This window comes from Ornithodoros turicata, unplaced genomic scaffold (genome assembly GCF_037126465.1).
Source record: "Ornithodoros turicata isolate Travis unplaced genomic scaffold, ASM3712646v1 ctg00000914.1, whole genome shotgun sequence".
Taxonomy (NCBI): Eukaryota; Metazoa; Arthropoda; class Arachnida; order Ixodida; family Argasidae; genus Ornithodoros; species Ornithodoros turicata.
Genome location: NW_026999416.1, coordinates 167,293 through 194,154, shown reverse-complemented (window position 1 = coordinate 194,154; position 26,862 = coordinate 167,293). Strand labels below are relative to the sequence as shown.

Here is a 26,862-nt window from a genome sequence, read left to right as displayed (position 1 = left end):
ATGCGAACACTTACGTGCAATAGGTCGGTCACACAACCATATTTATTGTGATCAATTGGCCAGAACAAGCGAAATGGAAACCAGTAGATCCTTTTTTCACTACAACTGACGTCACACTACCTTCATCACTGAAGCCACAATGACGGCTGCTGCCAGAGTCCATGCTGGATACTTAATGCACCCAGCACTCTTGCTTTTGTCGAATTCACAGTCCAATTTCGACGTACCACACAGATTTGCCATTATCTTCTTTTTCTGCTCAAGAAAAGATGCGCTGAATTCATCACCGCATCGCTTGTCCTTTAGTACTTCCGTAACACAATTCGTGCTGTATTCCATGGAACTGCGAAAGACAGATTTGACATAAAGACTAAATTAAGCTGTTAAAGTCTGACATAGCGTTTTGCAAGGTTGTAGACAGTATTAAACATAATGAGCAGCGCACAAATGTTCTGCTATAGGGTGCGGCAAACAACGTAAAAGAAGGGTAAAGAAAAACAGAAACAGTGGTGTCCGTGCTGACGCAATGAGTAGAGCGACAGCTATCGTTGCACTACTAAGGATACTAAGGACTACTAAGGAATGTGGGGATAATTGTACGCAATGGTTAGCAGATATGGAACAATTGTAGGACCTCAACCGCAATCAGTCATGATGATGTAATGCTAGAGGGGATAACGCGCGCTGCGTTTGGCGTGAAGAAATAAGGTTATCATACCGTCGCCTATGGCAAGTGCCTCGAGTGCATGATGCATACATAGCACTGATTTTTTGTCGTGTATATCGAGAGTCATTGATTTGAATGATCTGAAAACATTTATATGGGACCTGCGAGGATACGCACAAGGCCTAGACAACTGCCGCAAACATAGGAAATCCAAGAAAGACTGTTCCTTCGGTTCTCCGTTCGGCTGGCCGACGTCACGGCGAAACAGCACGTCGCTGTCCCACCTAGGCCGTCTCGCTTGTAAGAAATAACAACGTAGCATTCCAGGCGCAAGCTGCCGCGTGATCGCCTCACTCAGCAAACACGGCCGGTGCTACGCCTTACTAGGCACTCCTCCTTTCTCAGTCGCATCATCTAAAACTGTGTGGCAGGTATGCGCCAGCGAATGAGGAGGAGTCAGATTGACAACCCTGTCATAAACGCCTCTGCGTCTATGGTTCACGTGGCGCCATCTATCGCCCGAACTGAGTTTTATTTGTCATCTTGAAAAAATCACCATGGGCGCTGTCTGGAAGAGATGGAACACGAAGTGAAAGTCGCAATCAGCTTCTGCCATGAACTCTGTCGCTAGGGAAGAAATGCCAAAACGCGAACGACGTGAAAAATTAATCAGGAGAACGACGAGGAACAGCATGTAAAAGTGGATTTGATTGTAAATGATAAAATACGGACTTATCAAGAAAAATTAGCCGCCCAGCAATTTCGCTCAAGTTCCTCACTCCTTTCATGCTCTAGAATTTCATCGACAGCCTGAAGCATCGCGAAGAAAGCGGACCCCTGCTACGACTTCTACGACGAGATCTACCATCTACATTCCTCGCCAGCTAACATAGAAATGCTTCTAACGTCAAAGTATGAGCGGAATTAGACAGAAGACAGTTAACTTGAACCCAGTCAGATAGAGACGACATCAGAAATAATGAAGGGTCCACGACTCCCTTTATTGCGCAAGAGGCAGAGTGAGGAATAAAAAACAAGAGGGTTGAAGCAGCGTAGTTGGTTGAAGTATACGTTAAAGTAAAAACTGGAAAACTAAAGGCCTATCTTTCGCTTGTCCGCGTCCCTTCGATGCAGTTTTAACTTTCAGGGATAAAGTTTACAATTTTAACTTCGGGAAAGGCAACGTGGCCCGAAAATCTACTGCATGAGCTGCTCAAAATATTACAATCGAAAACACGAACTACCTGCTTTAAAGAGATATACATGAGGCCGAGGAATGGAAAAATGCGAACGTCAAGCTAACATCCTACGAACATCTGACAGTTGGCTAACCTTTTCAGAGACTTTCATCTTTCATTTCTTAGGCAATTTGAGGCTTTGTATGTGCTTGTCCTTCTATGTTGTTCCAGCCTTAGAACATCAGTTCTCTCAGGATCAAGATATCATGTAAGGGCAAAGATAAACCGGAAGAAGCTTTCTGCGCATCTGTGTACCAATAGCCCTTCATCGGAACGTATATGAGAAGGTACTGAGTATTTAGCTTAACTCCCCCCCCCCCCAAAAAAAAAACACATTAAGCTAGGAAGCTGTATATTGATGATGAATGATGTAGTGGCCAATTTGTCTACATTCAATGGCGCAAGAATCCACTACCAATGATTGCAGCTGATCTTTTTTCCTCCTGGTCACAGTGAACATGGGAGCATTACCAGAAAAGTGCAGCATGGAAGAGCATTGGACCATAATCAAGTTCCTGTTTCTCTAAGGGAAAGGTGCGGAACACATCCATGATGAAATATAACGAACTTCGGATGACACTGACCTCTCACATATGCAACAGTTAAACGTTCGGTTGTCAATTTTAAAACATTGCGGTGTTGAAAGAAACCCAGAAACCTGTTGTGAGAAACCCACTGGTATGTCTGGGGAGGGGGGGTTCTCTCTCTGTGCCGGCAAATGTCAGCCAAAAGTATTGCTATTATATATATCAGGAAAACTCACGTGAGGCAGTTGCTGCCATTATCGACAACGACTTGGAAATGATAAAGCTTGAAGCACAGTGGATCCCAAAATTTTTGACAACCCGACAAAATACGGAATGAGGTCGCCTATTCCATCCCAATCCCATTCCAATGAATCGAGATTTGTATTAATTCCACTCCTTTCAATTCCTCTGATTGAAACCGTATGGTCAATCCCCACTCCTGGGATCCATTCCATTCCTCTGACAGGTTCAGCCAATTTATTCGAATTAGATTCCACGCTCTCATAAATCTGGAATGATTCCGGAATCATTCCATCTCCGGAGTGGCAACTCCGCAACTTTGGTGGAGACATCGGTGACTGTTTCAGAACATCTTGCAAAAGATTAGTCATGCTTCCACACTGCAAACGTTTTCACACCTTTAAAGGTGCGCGCCATGCACATCAAACTTGGTTGCCTAACATTGTACCTCCAGGCTGATATTTTACCAAATTCAGGAACCATTACAAAAGATCAGGTGTCTGTGCAAATATTGCTTTCATTATGTCTTAGATACTGTAAATACGCGCTAATGCTTATATGCGTCGCTACAGATATTCCAGCACGTGCACGTGTGTACTATACTGTCCAATAATGACTGAATTTTTGGAGGACAGGCGACATGCGACTAAAATAGTGCTAAACCGTACTTTATTATGTTGTTACAACAATTACACCAGAAAGGGCGTGCGCCATGCACATTATTACTTCTTTAAAGGTGTGAAAACGGCTACAGTGCAGGACAAACTGGTAGCTGCTCACGGGGAACTATTCGCCCAACCTGACTCCTTTTGAATATCATTTGTTCCCCAATCTAAAGAGACAACGAATTGAGAATGTTCCGGAGTCAAGGCAACTATTGCTGCAAATGTGGTCTCACCAGCAGTCGGGAGAATTTTATTTGCAGGGACTTTTGCGAGACAGATATCGGGATTGACTTCCGGGGGGAAATGCAGAACAGTGTGGCAGTTAGGGCTTCCTAGCTCAATCTTTTTTTTTTCGGGTAAGGCTCAGTACTTATCAGCGCAAGGAACACTGGGTTGGTAGAATAGTAGTAACACCTTTTTAATATTGCTATGTACAACCAAGTTGCGCCACATGTGCGTGGTTCCCAGTCCGGCTCCAGTTCCGAAACAGAATCTTTTTCACAACACGAGCGCGGCGGATCTCAATCCTATGCTTCTTCAGCTGGCGCCACTACAAACCTCCCCGTCCGTACCTCTGTGCCGGACGATGATTTCGAGCAGGGTATCTTCGGGCCTGAGGTACGGGTTGAGTGTCCTCATCAGTGGCCAAGGTAGACCCAGCGTTCCCACCTGTTGTTGCAGGTTCGACTCCATGTGACCAGTCGATATCCGGCAATTCGGGCAGACGCGGCTTGATGTCGTCAGCATGCATCTTGTGCTGTTACAGATCCTCCGTCATGACCTGATATGTTGGGCCGCCCGAACAGCGAACAATGGTGCCCCGAATCCAGTGGTTCTTCCGGGACATGTCATTCACCCAAACTTCGTCGCTGGTGGCAAGTTCCGCAGTCTTGTGCAAGAGTCATAATTGCGCTTTTGACGATCTCTCGCTGGAGACAAGGCGTTTGGATGGTTAGGGCGCGGAAGGTCCAGCTGTGTACGGTAGTGCCTTTTCTTAAGCATTTCGCACGGTGGCTGTCCGGTTGTTGCGTGAGGCGTTATTATGTACTTAAGCACAACATGCTTAATTTCTTTTGCACTGTCCCTCCCTTCCTTCTGACGGCGAAGGAAGGCTTTCAGAGTTCGCACAAGATTATCAGCCTGTCCGTTGGACTTAGGGTGATACGGCGGAGTCAAGATGTGTTTAATTCCAAGGCGATCCAAGAAATCTTTCAACGCTGCCGAGATGAACTGAGGTCCATTATCGCTAACCAGCTGGAAAGGGAGGCAGCGAATATGTCCTCAAGGGCTTCTATTGTGGCTGAAGCTTTGGTAGACCTCATCAACTTCCCCTCGGGCCACTTGCTGTACGCATCGATTACCACTAGGTAAGTTTTTCCGCCCAACTCTGCCAAGTCAGCGTGAAGGTGACACCACGGTTCTTTCGGAACCTCCCATTGGTGAAGAGGAACTGTAAGTTGTTGATTCGAAGAAGTGGCACATGCTCCACACGACTGACAAGTCAGCTCAATGTCATTGTCCATTCCTGGCCACCATACATAGGAGAGCGCCAACATCTTCATTTTTCTTTGCCCAATGTGGCCATCGTGAAGTAGGCCGAGGACAGTGTTGCGATGCTGGGACGGGACGACAACGCGCGTGCCCCATACGATGCAACCCTTTTCTGTTGTCAGCTCAGTGTTGCGCAGGTAGTACGTTTGAAGCTCGGGGTCCCGTTCACAAGATGGCCAACCTTCCATATGTAACGGTAGACCTTAGAAAGAATCCGGTCTGAAGCAATGGCCTTGGCAATTGCAGACGCTTTCACCGGAATTTTATCAATACGTACTGAGAGGACGGAAGAGAACATTCGGCGATCCAGTGCTCCCCACAAGGAAGTCGTCATCCGAAATCGCAGCATCGAAATCAGGGTCCGGACCTGCCGGAAGCCGAGACAGGCCGTCCGCATTTCCGAACTGGGCCGTTGGCTTGTACTGAACCAACCAACCAACTATGACCAAGCAGGGTCAACGCCCAGCGCTGCATTCTGTTCGCCGCTGTGACTGGAATTCCTCTCTTTGAGCCAAAGATTGACGTCAGTGGTTTATGGTCTGTATATAAGATGAATTCCCTTCCCGCAGATATTGGTGAAACTTCTTAACACCGCATATAATGGCCAGGGCTTCCTTTTCAATTTGGGCGTAATTTTTTTGAGCCGACGTCAACGTGTTAGAAGCATGGCAATGGGCTTGTCTTTACCATTGACTTCATGGTAAATCACTAAATCACTGCGCCAACGCCTAAAGCGTCAGCAGCCATGTAGATAGTTTGACTAGGGTCGAAATGCGCCAAGGAATCGATGGACGTGAGTCGACGTTTAATCTCCTTGAACTCCTGTCTTGTACAAATTATACGCCGAACTTACTGCAGAGCGATTACAAATCAAATGCTGCAAAATCCTATCCATCCAATCCAATCCTATTCAATCTCAACGGTTTTCGTAAGGAAAGAGTAATCGAAGAGTAATCAGAGAAACATGGCAGCGTCTATGTGATGCCAACGGGGATCAGACTGTCACTGTCAGAAAAAGGGTGGAGCAGTTACACTTTTTAGGAGGTAATAGCTGTCGCATACGTTGTGCCTAAAAGGCTGCAAAGTTCTACATGCTACGTACGAACGATAAAGTTACCGCTTTCGGCGAGCGAAAGGTCCTACGCCTTTTTGTCGCATTGTGGATATGTGATAATTTCTTTTGACACCCTTTTACACACTATCAGACGCTATGTTGACCTAGGTGGTAACGATGGAAGTTACCACCTTTTCACGTCCTTTTTTCTTAGAGTGTGGGCGCGAGTGTTTGAATGGCACAGGCGATTCATGTCGCGCAGGGAGTCGGTGGATGATGACGAGACCGCGCCGGGACTCCGAGCTCAGGAAAACAAAAACCGTGACAATGCAAAACCACACGCAGCTCTAATGGTGATGATGAGACACCACGTCCTTCCACATCCCTCCTACTCGCCTTGCATCTCACCGTGACATCCACGAGAACATCCAGGCTAATAGACTCGCCACGCCGATGGGGATGACCATCTTCTCAGAAAGAGGAATTTTCCACCTGCTTCCAGGATTCCAGGAAACGCCGAAAAAAGTGCCTTCACTGCTGTAGTGACTACTTCGACGGTGGGAGAGGTCATTAGCTGATAGCCGGGTATTCGTATTTTTTACAGACTCGGTCTCGGAACTATGAGGACAAATATAGTATTTCCGCGTTTGTGGTGTCCCCTCCTCCGCGTTGTGTTTTGGTGCTGCTGCGCCTGACGTTTGAACTATGCCGGGTGTTTCAAGTAAAATGTCACCAAACTTTATTCGAAAATCCAGCTGTCCGACAATTATACAACGAACGTCGTTTTTCTCAGAGGAGACTTTGCCGCGACTAGGCAGCATCTTTTTTTTTTTTTTTTTTTTTTGAACTCACGAGTAATTCAATGTTCCGAATTTGAATTTCGCGTTTCTTTTTCGGAACTCAAATTTGCCGAGTCAACCTCGATTTTTTTTTCATAAACAGAAAGCACATGTCGGATTTACCCCGTTCCATTGCAAATTACATTTATTACCACAATGGCAATACCAGAAAAAAATTGTGAGACCGTTCTTTCGAGGGGCGTAAATTGCCGTCAGCGCTCAGACGTCCGAAAGCAGCGATGCGAGTAGGTCGTGGGTCTGCCCTTTTACTTTTCTTTTTCATGCTTCTGTTGATTAAGCCAGCTTGGTTACAAAGTTATCGGATAGAAGAGCGAGAAAAAAAAACAGGAAGGAACCTCTCACCGTTTTTCTTCCGCCACACCTCGCAATGAACCTAGAACCGAAGGCGGCCGACATCTGCGCGCCCCGAAACGAACGTTATTCTTCTTCTTCCTTTTTTTTTTCTATCATCATTGTAGCCGTAGCTCTCTTTTGCAACGAAATGGGGTAACTCCGACATGCGGTTTCTGTTTATGAAGAAAAAACAACAACAAAGACACACACGCGATGTTGGCTTGGCTTCAATTTCCCTTTATTTAGAATTGATAAAAGTGCTCCGAAGTCGTGGTAAAACCCCTTCCGAGGTAAATAGCATTGGCAGCATACAGTTCGAAGAAGGTTATCTTTAAATATAACTTTGAGACACGTTACGTAAAAAACTCTGCGTATTAAATACCCTAAATTTCACTCCAACGCTACACCTACAATGAGAACAAAACAAGGTACGCAAAACAGCATGAACTGGCTTTGAAAACTGAACAAAAAGGAAACAAGAAAAACGCTAAGTATTGAACCTGTCTTGGCCCCCTTACCAGGCTTACGAAAATGTGAAAAAGAGTGCTGAAAAACGAGCACTGATGCAGAGTATGCATCTGCACTGAGTATGCAGAGACGTCATATGTCTATGTACAGGAACACAGGAACACACGAGCTAGTGGAATATCAACAACGGGGAATTGGAACATGCGTTCTATGAACCTCAAACGCGGGCCGATGAAGCCGAAGGCGAAACAGCCAAAAACTGTCCAGACGAAGTCAAGCCCCCATACTTGCATCAAGGCTAGCAGCGCCCTATCAACCCTTTATTGATTTTTTTTAAGATCTGGATGTCTGTCTAGATTTCGCCTGTGGGGCCTTATAGTACCTGGCCTATATCAGAAAGGACTATGCAAAGCTGAACCTGAACGTTTGGGTGCAGATCACGGAAATTCCCGCGAAGGCACCTCAATAACGCTATCGCATCAGTTAATACCAAGTAAATGAGTCCGAGTGCTGCACCACAGCCCCCTGAGTTGCTTTAGTCTCGACGTTTTGCTGCCATCCTTTTCGTGCCACGGATTTCCGGTTGGGGGTGCTATGTTCACACCACATCGGCGTGGCTGCCCTTGTATTACGAGGCTCAAGTGCACGGCCACACAAATAGGCAAGTGCTATCATTCTTTCTCACGTCTTTCTCAGTCACATACCCATTCAAACACAAAACGGCGGGAAGCGTTTAATGCGAGACACGCGAAATTGATTATTCCGGTCCTCTTATGGGGATGTTGGGTAGGTACAGCACCGAATACAGGCTGTTCATCACGACTGTGGAACTGCCGCTCACACGTGAGAAAGCACTTACCAGCACCACTGCTTGTCACTCTCGGGGCTCAGACCTGCCGGCTTTTGCTTCTCATCAGGTTTTCGCGTAGTAAGGCCGTACAACTGCTTGTATTTTGTGGCGCAATCGTTCTCTGCATTGGATACTGCTTTTGGGTCGCACTTCGGTACAGGGACGCCTGGAAGCGAAAGATGTGGTAATGAGATATGTACTAACTAATGTATGTCCAACTAACATGCGCCCACCTAAAAAACGAAAGACTACGGGATCTACACAAACGAGAACCAAGTAAATGTTGCTATCAGCATTTCATGGTAGTCGCGAGTATTTTTCGGTGTAGTTTGTTACCCGGACGACTGGGTTTTAAGCACTAGTGAAAGCGTTTGAAAGGTAAATACCGCATATTCGCGTGAAAGAGGGTCATTCGAGGCAACTGAAAATATAATAATCATAAAATTGTGTGGTCTATAGCCCTTTTTATGTGCGTTTGAATCTCACAACCTGAATCACTTCTACAACGTGAGAACCGCAGCCTCGCAAAGTCCAACCGTATTGGTGGTCGCCATCCTGCGAAAGGTAGGAAGCGTTAGGTGAGATTAGGTTAGCACATCTCGGTGTGGCTAGTCCAGGTTAGGCTAGGGCATGTGTGTGTGTGGGAAGGGGGGGGGTGCCGAGGTGGTCTCGCCAGCACCAGACTGTGCCGCCGAAGTGGCTTTGCCTCCTCAGTCAACGTGACGGATCACGTTGTGTTTTACACAACATATGACCTTCATTATGTAAGCAACAGGGACAGTGGTATAACTTTCTACCTGGTCATTTTCTATGCTTTCAAAAACACAGTGGTCAATATATCTGTTGCCAAATAAAATGTTGGGCATAAATGTTTTGTGGTCCTCCGATTGAAAATAAGCTGCCGAAAATGCAGTCACGCCCACGAAATTGCCATGCAGGAAATTGCCATCAGCGAACTTACACAAAACAGGATAAGAAATGCCAACACCTCAACTGATCTGACCTGATAATAGACTACCCAACCGCCTGCGTGTCCGCCCAGCTAAGCATAACTAACCTCGTGGCCTCATCGGAACACTACCGCTGAAGTGCAGCATGTCGCCGCCGCCGGATGGCGCTCGCTTTGCTTTCACTTGAAGATCTCGGCGTAGTATATTCTCCGCGTTGTGATCCATATAACGAAGCAATTGTCAAGTACGACGGTGCGGAAGCAGTCTTCGCTGCACCACCAGCCTGCTATTCCGCATTGTTCAAGTGCGGTCGTGAGCTCGAGGCGCCTAAATCACGACCTTCAGAACAAAGATTTGATCGGCCCGTAATTCACTATATCAGCGCAAACTGTCACACTCCTCCTGATTTCATGGAGTTCCAATAATACACTACTAAAATACTTCAACAATAATCCACGAATTTCATTGCGCGTTCGAAAGTGCAGTCGAGTTTTACGCCCGTCATATACGCCCGTTATACGCCCGTTATACGTCGAGGGACGGCTTGAAGAATGTAACCGCAACGTGACGAATAACCTAAAATTCATTATTCAACTATATTGAGGAAATTTCGGGAGGAAGGCTGGACAATCGACGTTCACCAGATCCCGTGGCATAGTGTTAGGATGATCGCTTTCCACGCTGAGACTGGGAGGTGACACGGGTTCGAATCCTGTCACCGGCTGTGCTGTCTGAGGCACAGTTCCTCCTGAAGTCGGCCCAGATGAGTACAGATCAGTAATCAGAAAGCGCCCACTGGACAGCGCTGCACACGATGCTGCCTGCTGTCCAATACACACGTTCTGATTATTTTTCTTCAAGTTATATTGGTACTGATCGAACTTAGCCTTCCTGATAAGAGTCCATCGGCGAAGGTGATGCTTTAGTAGGGCGCAGTCTTCGTTCCGGCTCATTCGCATAGTGGAATTCAGCATTGAATACTTCACGGCACGCGCGAGTGATTTTGACACATAAAACAGTTTTCAGCGATTTTAACACAGATTCTGACTGATTTTATATATTAGTTTTGGTCGGAATTCCCTGAGTAAAGATTTAATTAATTAATGTGAGATAGTTCTGTAGCTACATAATCTCCTCGAGGGGACTTCCGTCTGGTGGAATATTTCAGCTGCAGGAACGACTTCTAAGCTGCTCTCGAATATGTGTCTAAACGACAAAAAAGGAAAAGAAAAAAAAAGGTGCCTAGAACTTGCGGGATTTTTTTCCTTTTTACCTTACGTTTTTTGTTTCTTTGCTTACATTTGTCGTGATGAAGCAACCGATTTTCGATTGTTTTGGCGTGTTTTTGTGAAGTCACTCGTGTTTTGCAGGATACCACTACATGGTGTTACAATTCGGGTACGGCGTTTGCGGTTCTGGAATACTGACTCGTTTTGTGTCATGTTACCATATGCCACCCAAGGTCGCTTATCCCCACCGGGGGCAAACGACCTTTGTGACTAGACTGACAACGGCGACTGTTGTCAGAAGCAATGAGCTATGTTAGTATTATACATGGGTATTGTACTTACAGTCCAATTTAAATGTTCCACATTTTCTATTTATTCGTTGGATGAAGAGCTGAACAAAACCCGTGTCGTCACATCCTTGTTGTTTGAGTAGTTCCGGTAGACAAGTCTTGCTGTATTCCATCATACTAGAAAAGACGGTGGAGAAACTGGTGTTTAATTACAGGGACTCGTAACATATCCTGGTGGATAATAAGAAGATAACAAGAAAAAGAAAACTTTGGGTCAGGTCGCGTAAAATAAGCAATACAATGGCGGCGGAGAGATGTCAGGTGTTTCGGCGCTGGGAGCGGCAACGTACGTAGACGAAAAAAAAAAACAATGTGTATAGGCAGTGTGCAGAGCGACCTCCGTGCTGCCGTGCGGGAGACAACCACAAACATTCTGAGGGTCGTATATTGCGGCTGCATTGAGAGACAGGGAAATTCACAAGGAGTGATCCAGCTACCGTGTCTGTCCATCACCTTGTTTTATAAAAAAAAAGGGCTTGGATGCTTCGCGCCGCACGTAATGACACGCTGGAAATTATTTCTGTGGAAGTCAGCCGCCACTCGAGCACCCGACGGCTCCGAACTGCACCTTCTTCATAAAAACCGCCCTTAACATGAATGGCAGCGGCGAGATATAATTTCAGTTTGCACTTTTTATTTTAATGCGTTAGCATTAGAGTGCTCGCTAGACAAGGATTGCGGCGTGGCCAGTCTGTGGCCACGCTGCGCATGCGCAGTTAGTGTAGAGGGAAGAAGGAAGGAAATGGCGCGACTTCTAGGCAGTGCAGCCAGCCGCCGGCTCTAAAGCGAAGCACACCGGTTCCAAAATACCTTCGCCACTGGCGCACCTATCTCGGTATCCCTAAGTGGCTGCGTGATATATGTGTAAATATTAGGATGCTCATTGATCTCCGAGAACTGACATCAGTCTTCCTTCGCGCTGATTGGGTGAGAGTCATTTGATTCAGGCGCGAGGATCCGAACGGTCGGTCGAACGGAGGAAACATGTCTGTCCGGCCATGCGTGTTCTCTCGGTGTACAACCGTTGTGCTCGCAAATGATAGCGGGTAGCTTCGAGGGTTTTGAGTGCTTCAGATTTAGCTTGTGGGGAACAGCTAGTGTGAAATGGAATGGCGCACCCAGCTGATCAACACAACAGTGGAAAGACGAACATGACAGGGAATCCCTGCACCTCCAAAGGAAGCAGAAATCGCGAGGCAGTCACTCTTCTTCCGATGTTCCGCAGGTCAATGGTAAGACAAGTTTGGATGCTTCTTGTTTCCGAAGGAAGTAATACAGCTCTATCGTGTGAAGTGTGTTACGTACAACATTTACGAGTAACTCTGTAAGTTAGGGGCGTCAGTGCAGTGCGTTGCCGTTACTTGTGCGTTTCGGACATGCTGCTAATAAATTATATGTGTGGTTATGCTATAGCTGCCCCTCATGCACGTCGCAGCCGTTCATTCAGTGTGATCTAGGAACATTTGTGGCAGGTGTGCTTTGGTCTTCAAATACGAAAGGTACATCGATTTATAACAGTGATTTTCGTTCAGACTTAGGCATCATAAAAAAGAAACTTTTATTCTATTTTTAGAGCTCCCGCAGCCATTGGCAACTACGACACACCTGGCACAGCTGTTCTCGAAAACTGTACACCTTTACATACTGTGTGCGCGAACTGCTCTTCGGTGTCAAAGCACCTAAAGCTCCAGTGAAACCTGCGTTACAAGACGTTAAAATATATGTACTGTAACTTTATCTGAACAGTTCGCGAGCATAAATAAACTTGCTTTATGAACCACCACCGCTCTTTGTTTCTCTGCTATGGAGCAACACGCATGTTACTCTACAGCAAGCGCGAAAAAAAAAAAAAGGAAAGGAAGGAAAGGAAAAGGAAAAATAGAGGAAGCTGTGACGGAGGGGAGGGGAACGAGAAAAAGACGAAAAGCACGGGGAGAGACGGGAAAGGAGGTTGAGAAAGAAGGTCGGTCTGCGCATGCCCACTTCACCCTAGCTTTTTTCTCGCGCAGCTGATCTTGACCGCTGTGACTTGCTCCCTCGATCCGCAAGATGAGCAACATGCGCAATATAGGTACAGATGAGCGTGGGTACGAAATTTCGTACCCGTAGCCGCACGGCGCATGCCGGAGCACGGCCCGCAGCAATGCCATTGGTGCAACCCGTACCCGCACATCCCGACGTGGACTCGCACACGTACTGGCGGCCAGCCCAATGCGTACGAAGGTTTCAGTTATGTCACATGTTCGTCACAGCACGAGATGATGTATTGATGCTAGGTATACTATCAATTTGAGAGCCACTTTCCCAACGCGCCAGGCGCTGTGGCGACTGCTGACAATGGTTGCAAGCTTACTAAGGCGAAGCGTATGCGGAAAAGTTGCCGCAATTAGCCCCATGCGGCAAGTCAAAGGTACAGTCAAAGAGTAAGCATAGAACGCATTGCCAGTAAATGAGAAAGCTGTCATCATCTCACACACCACGGAAGGTATTTGTATGGGGGAAAGCGAATAACGTTTTGGAAAGTATTTTGGGCCAAATATTCGCAATGAATCGGGTCATGTACGAAAAGTCAACGGCTCGCTTCGCGCCTGCGCGTATTGCGGATTCGAGATTTACGACTTCCTTCACCACGCTTCACACACTGAAGTAGGTCAGACAGCTCTTCGTAGCGGAAAATATGAAGAACGAGTTCTTTTTCTGTTTTTTGTTTGCACGAAATTAATCGATTTCACTGAATTTCGAAATCGATCTACTGATATATAAAGCCTCCAGGTCGCAATGCCAGCACAACTGGCGGCCGCGGCGCCGTAGAAGAAGGTGGCGCGCCACGCTAAAATGACGTGGCGCGTTGTTCCAGGCGCCCCATGGGTTATTAAGGTTGTGCGAAGGAGCTCCCCCTAGTAAGCGAGATGACGCCGCCAAGCTGAATTGGAGGAACCCCGAAAGGCTCGTTCGGCTGAGAATAATGTCTTGCGTTCGCGTTGTGTACGGTCGTGTGAAGGTTTTTGCAGCATTAACACATTTTCGACTGATCCACCAATGGATCGACCATATTTTCCTTTGAAGGAAGTAGAATTTGACGTTGTGTGGAAATTTGAAATCGTGTTTGTCTGTTATCGTCCTCTGTACCTCGGGTTTTCCGTTTCCCGACAAGTTAGGAAACTAAAAAATCTCATCACTAAAAAAAGCAACAGCGCTAGGGACATGATAAATAACGTAAAATTGTTTCCACTCGATCAGTGCGAAGGCATACTAAGGAGCCTTTTTAGCTTTTCTAATAACCGCGACTTCTCGAACAATGGGTTTGCTCACAAGTCTGGAAATAACTATACGGAACCCAGGAATATTGTTGCCAAGAAAGAACCTATTTTTTCACGGGTTCAGGGATTGCGGCAAATGGGTCAACATCGGGGCCCTCTACATCTAAAGCTATTGAGGCACTTTGCCTGAATAGAAACGACACACGCGTTATGTGGTAAAAATTACATACGTTTTACCCTTACGAGGAAGCGCCTGCTCGTAAACTGGACACACTATATCTAATATGAGGCAATCCCACGAGAACGCTTGCACGAAACGTGAATGCAAACGTGCGCGGCGTAGTATGCTTGCTCCAAATTTCTCCTAGAGCAGTTGTGCAGTTTCTTCACAAGGGGGACGAGCAGCAGCGCGCCTATAGGCGCTGCACGCCGCCCATAGGCGCCAGGATTCAACCTTTTACTCTCATTGTTTTTGTTTAGCGATTGTGCTTGTGTAGCCTACCGTAGTGGCTTTTACGTAATTATCGTCCCTCAATTGCAATGTTGGACACCTCGGTCATGATTCCCATTCTTCCGACTGTTTCACTCATTCCTTTAAAGGTTCAACCGTATGAGCCGTTCTGTGAGCGGCAGAACGCGAGTTTTTCTCGGTGGCAACCGACGCTGTCGTAAAACGCCTAAAGCTAACCTCATGCAACGTTTCTACAATAACGGATTGACGGCGCCCCCAGCGAACGTTTCCGTACCCTCTCAAGGAAAGGAAATCCGCATAATTTGAGAAACACTTGAGATTACTTGTGAAATTCACGAACACAGGTGATGATGGTGATGAGTTGGATTGTTCTGGTCTATATGGCTATGGGGTTTATGGCTATGATGCGCGAAGCTAGGTAAGTGATGGTGAAATTACAAGGTGGAAAAGAGTTAAACGAGAACTAAAAACGTATCTATAACTTTGCAGAACGTGCGGTACGAACTCATTCGCATAACAAATGGCCATAAAACATTACATAATTTTAAAAACTGAAACACAGATATGGTATAAGTGCAGGGGTGCGCACTCACAGAGCCACTTGTTGTGCCTCGCTATTCACAAGACATCCAAATACACGGGGCGAACACAGCATTTCATTTGATATTAATCTGTTGCACTCTTCCCTTCGTGTTTTGCATTTTGCACGCTCACACAAGAATCACGTGGTTAACATCAGCAGCATCTGATCCTCTGCTGAACGCGATCCACGCGAGCAATCTGGGCAGTTCCGCGTGTCGCCATCCACGGCTAATCCCTGATGGGCAACTTGCTCGCGCCGCTTCAGACGCTTCCTTCGTCCAGCAGTCGCCCATCCACGATATTCGCACCCCTCGGAATTCGGTAGTGTCGCTGCTTTTCTATCGTTCTGCCGCTCTCCAAACGCCACTGCAGGCCGCTGGATAATGCGCTGACTAATGCGGTTGGGCCTTAAAACACGGGGTGAACGGCATCTGAGGCAGACTTCCTCTGGTGCACTATGTGGTGTTGGGTGAACACAGGCGCCGTCTGCTGGTGCTGTTGTGGTCTGACGCTTATCACAAAAATGCTATGGAACTGCGGTTTGCACGTAAAAGAAAAAGCGCTTACCAGCAGTAACGTTTCTGAGCATCCGGGCTCAATTGTCCCGGTTTTTCAGGATTCAGCACATGGATCTGCATATATCTCTCGCTGCACGCAAACTGGGCATGGGATAACGTGTTGTTATTACACTGAGCAGAGCCTGTAAACAAAAATTATAGTACATGTAAGATGGCCCAACCAACATACAGGAAGGATTTCAGAAGGGCGTACGGTGTACGTGAAGGAACCCCAGTAAACTGCTACTAGATGCCCAGAGCTAAGAAATGCTGCTACGGCATTGCACCGCAGTAGCCATTATATTATTGCTCTGCCCGTAGGTTTCTGCGCAGCAGAAGAGGGCGAGGGTGTAAAATCGAGTTTGTGTTGACGTACCGCTCACATTCGCCAGGCTCTCCATACAGCGGAAAACGCGCCATACGCTCCGTGTGTTTTCCGTTTTGTTAGGGGGATACGGTGTTTCATACCTTCTGTATTTTTACTGTACTTCGTCGAACCTGAAATGGGTGTAACGTTCTTCGTTTCTGAAACACATACAAATGAGATGATCGTGGGAAAACGGGGTTAACATCCAAGTTGCTTGAAGCCGCCACATCTTCTGTGGGGAGGGCAGCGGAGTGTTAATGTGATTGCGTGCTGTGCAGTCTTTTATGGCGGCCAGGGAAGATAGAAAATGCTACTTTGTGCGCGCCGCAAAGCAGCATGATAATTTTTTGGAACACTGCTCTGTCGTGCTATGGTTTAACCCGGCTGACGCGGCTGCCGTGCACACCGGGACTGCTGTTCTTCCTCTACCTCTGCATGTTGCAGTTTCGTAATGCTTCAAGGCACGCTAGTTCCCATAAGCACTCGTGCACTCAATTTTTGAGGACAGACAACACTCGAGTAAAGAAAATTTGTGCGAAACCGTGCTCCATTATGGTGTTATGAAAATTACACCTAAAAAGCCGTGCGCCATGCACGTTATTACACCTTTAAAGGTGTGAAAAGATTTAGAGTATAAGGTACTGCGCGGACTTGCAAAGAAGAGGTTGCGTTACCTATGCACGTACTAGTTCGCAAGGTACCATTCGCTGCTACACTATGACTCTGAGGAAGGAATGCACCAGAGCGTCTTCCGTAGACCTTTGCGCAGCACTGTACGTTGTTACGCGCTTCATTAGCGAGACAAATGCGAAATAGTACAAGTGGGAAGCTTTACCTCCTGAATGGAAGACTGCAGTGTGAAAATTTTAGGTCTCTCTCAATAATCATTTTCGCAGTACGTAACCAATAATGTAATGTGATGCAATATGATGTGAGCCACTGGAAAGCTGCGCACTATCTGCGAGAGGATGGTCTGTCGACTACAAACACGGCGTCGACGCTTCTATATGTTTCCTTTTCTTACAAAACAACTACAATGAGTAAAGTAAATGCACATTGTATGTGAAATGTTTCCAGATGTGCAACCATCGACAGCAACATCAAATATGGAAGAACGTGATCGTGTGCGAGAATCAATTCTTTTTCCCCTCTGTTGAGATTAAACGCGTATTCCACATAAGGAGTGTTGGGTTTGGTTCCCGATGGCACTGTTCCTTATTCTGCGCATCCTTGTCATTTGCTAAGATGACTCACTTCCCTTGTTTCTTGCTCTTCTTTCATGCCACTGTGTGCTAGTCTCTGGTACTTCTGGGTGCGCAACATAAAACCGCCAAAGCATTTGACATTTTTGTTTCAATAGCGGAGTAGCTATTCCGCTAAGATTTAAATTACAAGAGGAAAAGGTATTTCCGCTAGAAATACAAGCAGCTGAGGGCTCGTTTAATGCAAGTGGGAATGTAAAACATAGCCGAGAAAAAGAAAGCGAGGCCCCCCGATAAAACACTTTTTTCTTCTCAGTTTAATTTCTTGCTTGCATATTGATCTCATTTTCATTGTGATTTCGTTTCGTTGACATTCAGCTTGACAGTCTGGCGATCCTCCTCGATTTCAACTACCATTAAGTCCCACTGCAATGTCCCAATGTAATGGTTTTGATCGCCGGAGGGATATTTATCACTGGACTTACAAAGACTACTGTTGTCCCAAGCCTCGTATTATGTGTTATCCCTGCTTCATTCTTGTTTTATTGTACTTACAGAACGACTTGGACGTTCCACATTGAGTCTCAACTTTCCGAGTGAACCCCTGCAAAAAGTCTTCGGAATCGCATCCTTGTTGTTTCAGCGTGTCCTGAAGGCAATTCTGGCTGTACTGCATCATACTGGAAAACATCGTGCACAATTAGCTGTTAAAGTACAGGGGCACGTAACATCGGTTCGCGCCGAATGAACAACGCAGTGAGCTGCGCACGAGCGAATAAGCAGCTTTTTCCGCAGTTTGGAAGCGGCAAGTAGTATTCTGTCATGCCAAAACTACGGCAGGGCGAAACTACATGGACCCCTGGGCCCTTCCCTGAGCCCTGCGCGTATTTTTCCCCGCGCGGAGAGTGTGTGGAGGGTTGTCCACATGCTTATCGGCGGGGGGAGGGCTGCATGCGCGCTTACCCTCACATATTTCAGCCTGGGTCGACTTCTTTCGACATTTTTGAGGCTTGGCCGACTTGGGTCGCGTATTTTTTTCCGCACCCGCAGGGCGGCGCTCGGGTGGAGGCGCTTACCGGTGGGTAGCGCGTGGACGGAGGGCTGCGTGCGCGCTTACCAGCTCACACTTTTCAGCCTGGGTTGACTTCTTTTGTCATTTTTCAATCTGTGTCGACTTCAATCATAATTTTTTTTTTCAGCTACAACAGGTGTGCAGTAGGCTGTTTACATGCAAAGGATCGCCATACACAAAAGTACAAGTGAAAATATATTTATTAAAGTCAATAGTGCTAGGAATTATGCTGTGACTCTGTGTGGAGGAAAAAACCCAGCCAAAAAACATGAAGCAGAAGAGAAACAATACGCGTAACAAAGAAATATTTATTACAGGTACAATACAACAGCATTGAATAGGTATCACAGATCAAACACATTATTTCTTATTAACTGTAATCATACACACAAGTTTTCAGTGAATCAGAAGGGAGAACACGTTTTAACCAAAGAAGATGTTCTTAACCAATACGATTACAATCAAAATTACAAGTTTTATTATAAAAAGCCTGAGATGTGAAACACGATAGATGTAAGTAATTTCGAGCGCAATAGGGAATCTAAGTTTCATATTCCAACATGACACAAATTTAATTAATCAATTTCTATTGAAGTGAATAGTGCAGACATCCACATATCCAGAAATCCACACATAGCATTAATATAGAACCAATCATCCAACATGTAGGAAAATAATAGCAAAACGAGAAACGATCACCATATTTAATCAAAGAAGATATTCTTAATCAATATGATTATAAACAAAAGTATAAGTTGTGCTATAAAAAGTCTAATATTCCTATACGTGAGAACCATCAGTGCAATAGTGGGAAGTTCTGATAGTTGTATGTAATTAGCTGTGAACAGCGGAGACCTTGGAAGACTATGGGACACGAACACAAGAGGAAATAAAATCTATAGCACTAGAAAGAAGTTATTCTTAAACAAAAAAGCAAAGGAGAATAATTTCTCATTTTAATTATCATAAAATCATCCTCGTGACATAATCTAATCGAACACTATACAATTTTCACATTTCGAGACACTACAAACACTTTGTTTTATGAATCCAACACAGAAAATAGATATGTTAAAAATGAACTTCACCACATAGCACGCTCCTAGCCAACAACCAGCTCTGATGATATCTGCCCTGATTTGTTGAAGATGGGTGCTGTTAGATGTATGGAAGACCACGGAACACGAACGACAAGAACACAAGACGAAATAAAATCTATACCACTACAAAGAAGATATTCCTAGATGTGAGAACCATCATTGCAATAGACGTAAGGAAATAACGAGAAAAAAACACAATCAACAGCTACAAATAATAGAAAGCCAAACCTGCACACCATCCAACACATAGAGAAATAATAGCTAATCAATCTGTCAACAGGAGAAATATTACAATATAGCACAGACTTAACGTTGAAGAACAGAGGAACACTCTAAGCGGCGACATGTAAACAACAACAACAGGAAAACAATCTATCATTGAACCATCATGAAATCGAACAACATACAATTTTCATTCTAACAAACACTACGAACCTTGATGGAGGTATCCAAGACATAGAAAATATGCAATGTTTACATCCCGGTTTTCACTTTTTTCCTTAAAGCCATGAGATTTTATGTCTCTATCTAAATGACCAAGACGAAGCAACTCCCATGCTTTATCACTGAAAGGGTTGGGGGCTAATTCCTTCGTCCAGCAAACAGGGCGTTCTAGAGGTCAGATAAGATAGTTCAAAGGCGATATATTTTATTGTGCCGCGCAAATAGATGTCGATATTATTCGCGGGGATCACTATATTTTCGTATCCTTTCCTTGAAACGGAAATCTTTCGTCAAAGTGGTTGACAAGTCGACTAAGTTTGTACGGATGCGATATTGTTATTGAACATCTAGAAAAAGTCCAAATTATTAAATGGTAGCAACAATACTCAATCAAAAAACGATAAACAAATTTAATTACATCAAGTTTTGTAATATCTTGCAGCAGAAAGTTCTACATAGATGAACCACACAGAAAAATCAAATGTGAAACAACTCAGAAATATCACGCATTCCCAACTCAGAGATTATTTTTACTTATCTCAATCGAGTGAACAATTGAAACAAATATGACACAATTAATACATCATGCATACATAATGTCCAACTCATAGAATATCAGTCGAACCTGAAACAAAACAATAATTAATTCAGACAAATCACTTCTAAGCAAGCAGCGTGAACACACCGTAGAATCTGTACAGAAACTTGCCATTTTCAATGAATAAACATGATCAACTCGTGGATTCAAGCGATAAAGTGTGATGAAACCCGACGACCCCCAACACCAACATCAAGTTAGGGAGGGACGGGCTCTAGTATGGCCTTGTGCATAGAATCATTGAAAGCGCACATTTTTTCTTACTCATCACATCTTTTTGTAAATCGATTTCCATAATTCTCATGGCATGTAGATATTAATAACATTCTAAAAAAATTGAGCATAGATATGCTTTTAATTAAGTGTAGACGCGCACTTGAAAACAGGAGAGACAATTGTTCTACATTGAAAAGATAGACAGATTTTGTAATCGCTACCATAAGTCATGGGAAGATGTGATAAAACACTGATTCGAAAAGGAAGAGCCGCGAAACGATTTCATTATCGCTGCATTTCAATACGTCGTCAACGTCGGAAGGGCCATTGGGATTGATGGCGGAGATTTTGAGATTTGCTAACGAAGAATAGAAATACACTAGAGCAGATGTAATTGTAATCATTTCAATGGGCATTGCGTTCATCAAGAAAGCAGTCAGATCAAATTATCATATTTCGTTTCGCGGCTCTTCCTTTTCGAATCAGTGTTTTATCACATCTTCCCATGACTTATGGTAGCGATTACAAAATCTGTCTATCTTTTCAATGTAGAACAACTGTCTCTCCTGTTTTCAAGTGCGCGTCTACACTTAATTAAAAGGATATCTATGCTCATTTTATTGATTATTTTTTTTAGAATGTTATTAATATCTACATGCCATGAGAACTATGGAAATCGATTTACAAAAAGATGTGATGAGTAAGAAAAAAATGTGCGCTTTCAATGATTCTATGCACAAGGCCATACTAGAGCCCGTCCCTCCCTAACTTGATGTTGGTGTTGGGGGTCGTCGGGTTTCATCACACTTTATCGCTTGAATCCACTAGTTGATCATGTTTATTCATTGAAAATGACAAGTTTCTGTACAGATTCTACGGTGTGTTCACGCTGCTAGCTTAGAAATGATTTGTCTGAATTAATTATTGTTTTGTTTCATTCTATAGTTGGACATTATGTATGCATGATGTATTAATTGTGTCATATTTGTTTCAATTATTCACTCGATTGAGATAAGTAAAAATAATGTCTGAGTTGGGAATGCCTGATATTTCTGAGTTGTGTTTCACATTTGATTTTTCTGTGTGGTTCATCTATATAGAACTTTCTGCTGCAAGATATTACCAAACTTGATGTAATTAAATTTGTTTCTCGTTTTTTGATTGAGTATTGTTGCTACCATTTAATAATTGGGACTTTCTCTAGATGTTCAATAATAATATCGCATCTGTACAAACTTAGTCGACTTCTCAACCACTTTGATTGAAGATTTCCGTTTCAAGGAAAGGATACGAAAATATAGTGATCCCCGCGAATAATATCGACATCTATTTGCGTGGCACGATAAAATATATCGCCTTTGAACTATCTTATCTGACCTCTAGAACGCCCTGTTTGCTGGACGAAGGAATTAGCCACCAACCCTTTGAGTGATAAAGCATGGGAGTTGCTTCGTCTTGGTCATTTAGATAGAGACATAAAGTCTCCAGGCTTTAAGGAAAAGAGTGAAAACGGAGATGTAAACATTGCATATTTTCTATGTCTTGGATATCTCCATCAAGATTCGTAGTGTTTGTTAGAATGAAAATTGTATGTTGGTATGATGGTTCATAATAGATTATTTTCCTCTGTTGTTGTTTACATGTCGCCGCTTAGAGTGTTCCTCTGTTCTTCAGTGTTAAGTCTGTGCTATATTGTAATATTTCTCCTTTTGATAGATTGATTAGCTATCATTTCTCTATGTGTTGGATGGTGTGCAGGTTTGGCTTTCTATTATTTGCAGCTGTTGATTGTGTTTTTTCTCATTATTTCCTTGCGTCTGTTGCAATGATGGTTCTCACATGTAGGAATATTTATAATACAACTTGTAATTTGATTGTGATCATATTGATTACGAATATCTTCTTTGTAGTGGTATATATTTATTTCCTCTTGTGTTCATGTCCCATATTCTTCCAGGGTCTCTGCTGTTCACAGTTAATTACATACAACCATCAGAACTTCCCGCTATTGCACTGATGGTTCTCAGGTATAGGAATATTAGACTTTTTATAACACAACTTATAATTTTGTTTATAATCACAATGATTAAGAATATCTTTTTTGATTAAATGTGGTGATCGTTTCTCGTTTTCATATGGTGTAGCTATTATTTCCCTACATGTTGGATTATTGGTTCTGTATTAATGCTATGTGTTGATTCGAATTATTGCTTTATGCCTGCGCTATTCACTTCAATAGAAATTGATTAATTAAATGTGTGTCATATTGGAATATTAAACTAAGCTTCCATATTATGCTCGAAAATTACATCTATCAGGTGTCCACATCTCGGACTTTTTATAATAAAACTTGTAATTTCGATTGTAATCGTACTAAGAACATTTTCTTTGATTAAATGTGCTACTGCATTGTAATTTCAAAATCTAAGGACTTGATATAATTAATAAATTATGTATATTATTCACATGTACTGCCTTGTGTTTTTGTTTCTTCTGTTACAGGTCGTGAAGTTTTCTCGGCTGGGTTTTTCTCCTTCACCTGATCGGCATCACAGTCGGCACAATTCCCAGCACTATTGGCTTTAATAAATATATCTCAACTTGATTGGCATTACCATTGGCATTAATAAATATATTTTCACTTGTACTTTTTGTGTATGACCCTTCTTCGCATGCCTCTGCATGTTATAAGCGCGCGGAAAACCCTCCGCACACGCGCCGCGTGGGGAAAAATACGCGCAGGGCTCAGGGGCAGGGCCCAGGGGTCCAGGTTGCTGAGTGGACCGGCCGTAGCCTGGACATGACTGAATACTACTGCGACAAGCTACGTCAAACGACAATTCAGGAAAACGCCAATGCGCGTGGTGGCAGGGTTCGAACTTTCACTCTCCGGATCTCCGTCAAGCGATGTCACCTTTGTAGCACGTCAGCTTGGCTTTCACCTGAATTATCTGCCTCAAGTGCAGGGCCGGACAAATCAGTCATGATTCCTGTCTCCTCAAGCGTTTCTAAGTCACTCATCCAGTGAAACACGAGGTGGGCGGTATCTGTGGCAGACTTCCTCTAACAGGGTGTGGGGTGAAGACAGCCTTGGTCCGGATAAGTATCTCAAGAAGACTGTGGAACCGCCAGTTGTACGTGAAAAAGTCCTTACCAGCAGTACCATTTGTTCGCCTCTTTGTTCACATATTCGGGGGGAAGGACTAGGCCGTGTTCCCTCATAAAGCTTTCTTCGCAGACAGTCTGTGCAAGTGATAACGTTTTGTTTGGGCACTTTGATGCAACGTCGCCTGAAAAGGGAAACAATTATGCATGTAACGTTGCCCCAACTAACTTGTACAAATAATTTCAGAAAGACTATCTCCCTGCTTTCACGAAACCCAGTAGAAGATGCATCCAACAGTGATTACGTGGTAGTAAATTTTTCATATGACTTACGTTTTAAGTTCCTACAGTTTGAAAGATTACTGTTCTCTTGCAGACTTCACTTTTCGCGATGACCTGTCTAGAATACAGACAGGTCATGGTGAACAAGTGCATTCGTGTAATTTGTGGTCGTTGCCAGTGTTTAGTGTTTATGCTTCTTCCGTAAAATCGTTCCTGTGTGACGCCGTTTGATTAGGAAGAGCTCAGAGTAAGTGCCCCATTACACTTGCGTCGTGCAGCTTTTTTAACATGTGTTATTTTGCAGAATTCGAGAACTCCTTGTTGACATGAAAAATCAGATTGGAAGGCTTGTACAGGACATCCCGGATTAAATGAGATTCAGGACAGGTCCAGCAACCCCCCCCCCACCCCCACCCTCAACGTTTCCCCTACGCGCTTATGAAGAACTTATACGACTTAATAGCCAGTTTGTGAATTGTGAACTGAAACACAATCGGTTTAGTGTTCACGTCTTTCCAAGTGTGCTTCCTGCAGCATATGGATGTTCATTGCATCTAAAGTATCTGTATGGTATCTGGATCCGATTGCAAACATATTTCACAAGGTTTGTACGGCTGGTCGTTTGTCTGCATTATAGTCTTTCTTAAACATAATTTTCAATCATTGGTGAGATAGCATATTGCCCCACGAAGTTACAGCAGGCTCCAACAGCTCCCAATAGAGCCCATAGTTTGACATAATTCACACAACACTGGGCATACGACAAATCAGAGTGGGACGTCGTAGATATTATGCATAGCCACTGGGCCAATCCGGAGCTTCAACGTTTCGCTGAACTTTCAGCCGGTCCTGGCCACCATGAACTTCTACTGGATTTCACGCCTCCCGCCGTTATACGGTATTCAAAGTAACTGAAGCGACTTTTGGCTGAAAGATACATTTTATTCACTATTCGGCTATTTTTTGCGATGGGATAGCTAGTGAATATCGCTGTCAATTATCATGAATTTGAGTGAATTCGGCACGCTCTTCATATTGGTGGGGTAAAAAAGTGACCTTTACTTGGCAAATTTCGGAGTTCAGTTCGCAAATATTTACATAATTAAACTTGGAGTACATGACATTCTTATTGGGTTTTTGTCACCTCCTCATGTGACTGTCGTGTAACGTAAGTTTAATGAAGTAAATCTTTGCGAGCTTAAGTCGGAAATTTGCCTAGTAAAGGTCACTTTTTTACCCCACTAATGTGAAGAGCGTGTCTAATTTAGTCAAATTAATGATAATTGACAGGGATATTCAGGAGCTATCCCATCGGAAAAAATAGCCGAACATCATGCTCTACGGAGGTCGCACAGAATAGCGCATGATGAATTTTTCAGCGCAATCTTTGTCAGTCCGACGAAAGGAGGTTGGAAACCCAGCCCTCCCCGACATCGCAGAAAGAGATAAAACAAGAACGGCTTATCACGTCCGACTTTCGCTGGGATAATGCTTTCCCTCTCTCAATTTTAGGAACTGTTACTTTTTCTACTATCACTCTGTGGGTTGGCTTCGGAACCTCCTTTCGTCGCACTGAGAGCGATTGCGCTGAAAAAGTCATCGCGCGCTATGGTTCGGTGCTCCGAAAAGCATGATATTCGGCTATTTTTTCCAATGGGATGGCTCGTGAATATCCCTATGAATTATCATGAATTTGAGCGCTCTTCATATTGGTGGGGTAAAAAAGTAACCTTTACTTGGCAAATTTCCGAGTTCACTTCCCAAATATTTACATAATTAAACTTCGAGTACATGACATTCACATTAGGAGGTGGCAAAAACCTAATAAGAACAAATGCTGTTGACCGCGTGATTCTAGGTGGCATAGTTTTTTTATTATAATTCAATGACACGTTTTCTGGGACACCCTGTATAGATACTCATGGAACGATGCGACAGCACCAGAGGACACATGTTTCACCGTGTTTGCGGCTCGTCAGCCCTGGGTAGCTGCGCATCGTTCGGGATTGGCAAACCAAGGGTCACTCACCGAGCGATATGCACCTGGGAGGGTGTCTGAGCACTCCTCAATGCCACAGTGCAAGCCAGTGAATTATAAAGATGACGAAAAAGCCATTAAAGAAATAAGTCATTTAAGTCATCATTTACTTATTTCTTTAATCGCTTTTTTCCCTTCTTTATATATATATATATATATATATATATATATAGAAGTTCAAAAAAAGACGCGGAAACAGATTTTAGGGAAGTTAAAAACACTAGTTTATTACATGGGGAGACGTTAAAAAGTAAAATGGGCAAGGGGTCGACGTTTCGACAGTGGCACTGTCGAAACGTCGACCGTTGCCCATTTTACTTTTTAACGTCCCCCCATGTAATAAACTAGTGTTTTTAACTTCCCTAAAATCTGTTTCCGCGTCTTTTTTTGAACTTCTGTAAAACTTCGTGGCCGTTTGATAATCCTTTTACCTCACCCTATATATATATATATAGTTGAAATAAATGGGAGACAGAAGACGAAAATAGGGGAAGTAACAAAAAAGGGGTTTATTAAAACTTAGAAATTATAAAAGTTAGGGAGGATGTCTACGTTACGGCGGAAGCTCCGCCTTCTTTGGGACGG

The 26,862-nt window shown here is 44.1% G+C and overlaps 1 protein-coding gene across 1 annotated transcript in view; it reads right to left on the bottom strand.

Annotated features, from left to right (window-relative positions):
* Window positions 1-24: 24 nt before the first annotated feature.
* LOC135375664 (uncharacterized) overlaps window positions 25-26,862 on the bottom strand; it is a 118,909-nt gene continuing 92,071 nt past the window's right edge. Inside the window, exons 16-21 of the mRNA XM_064608328.1 lie at window positions 24,007-24,142; window positions 17,978-18,102; window positions 15,864-15,996; window positions 10,975-11,099; window positions 8,463-8,619; window positions 25-343 (exon numbers count right to left, since the gene is read on the bottom strand). Of these exons, the coding sequence (XP_064464398.1) occupies window positions 112-343; window positions 8,463-8,619; window positions 10,975-11,099; window positions 15,864-15,996; window positions 17,978-18,102; window positions 24,007-24,142 (908 nt within the window). The 3' untranslated portion in view covers window positions 25-111. The remainder of the gene's footprint in view (window positions 344-8,462; window positions 8,620-10,974; window positions 11,100-15,863; window positions 15,997-17,977; window positions 18,103-24,006; window positions 24,143-26,862) is intronic.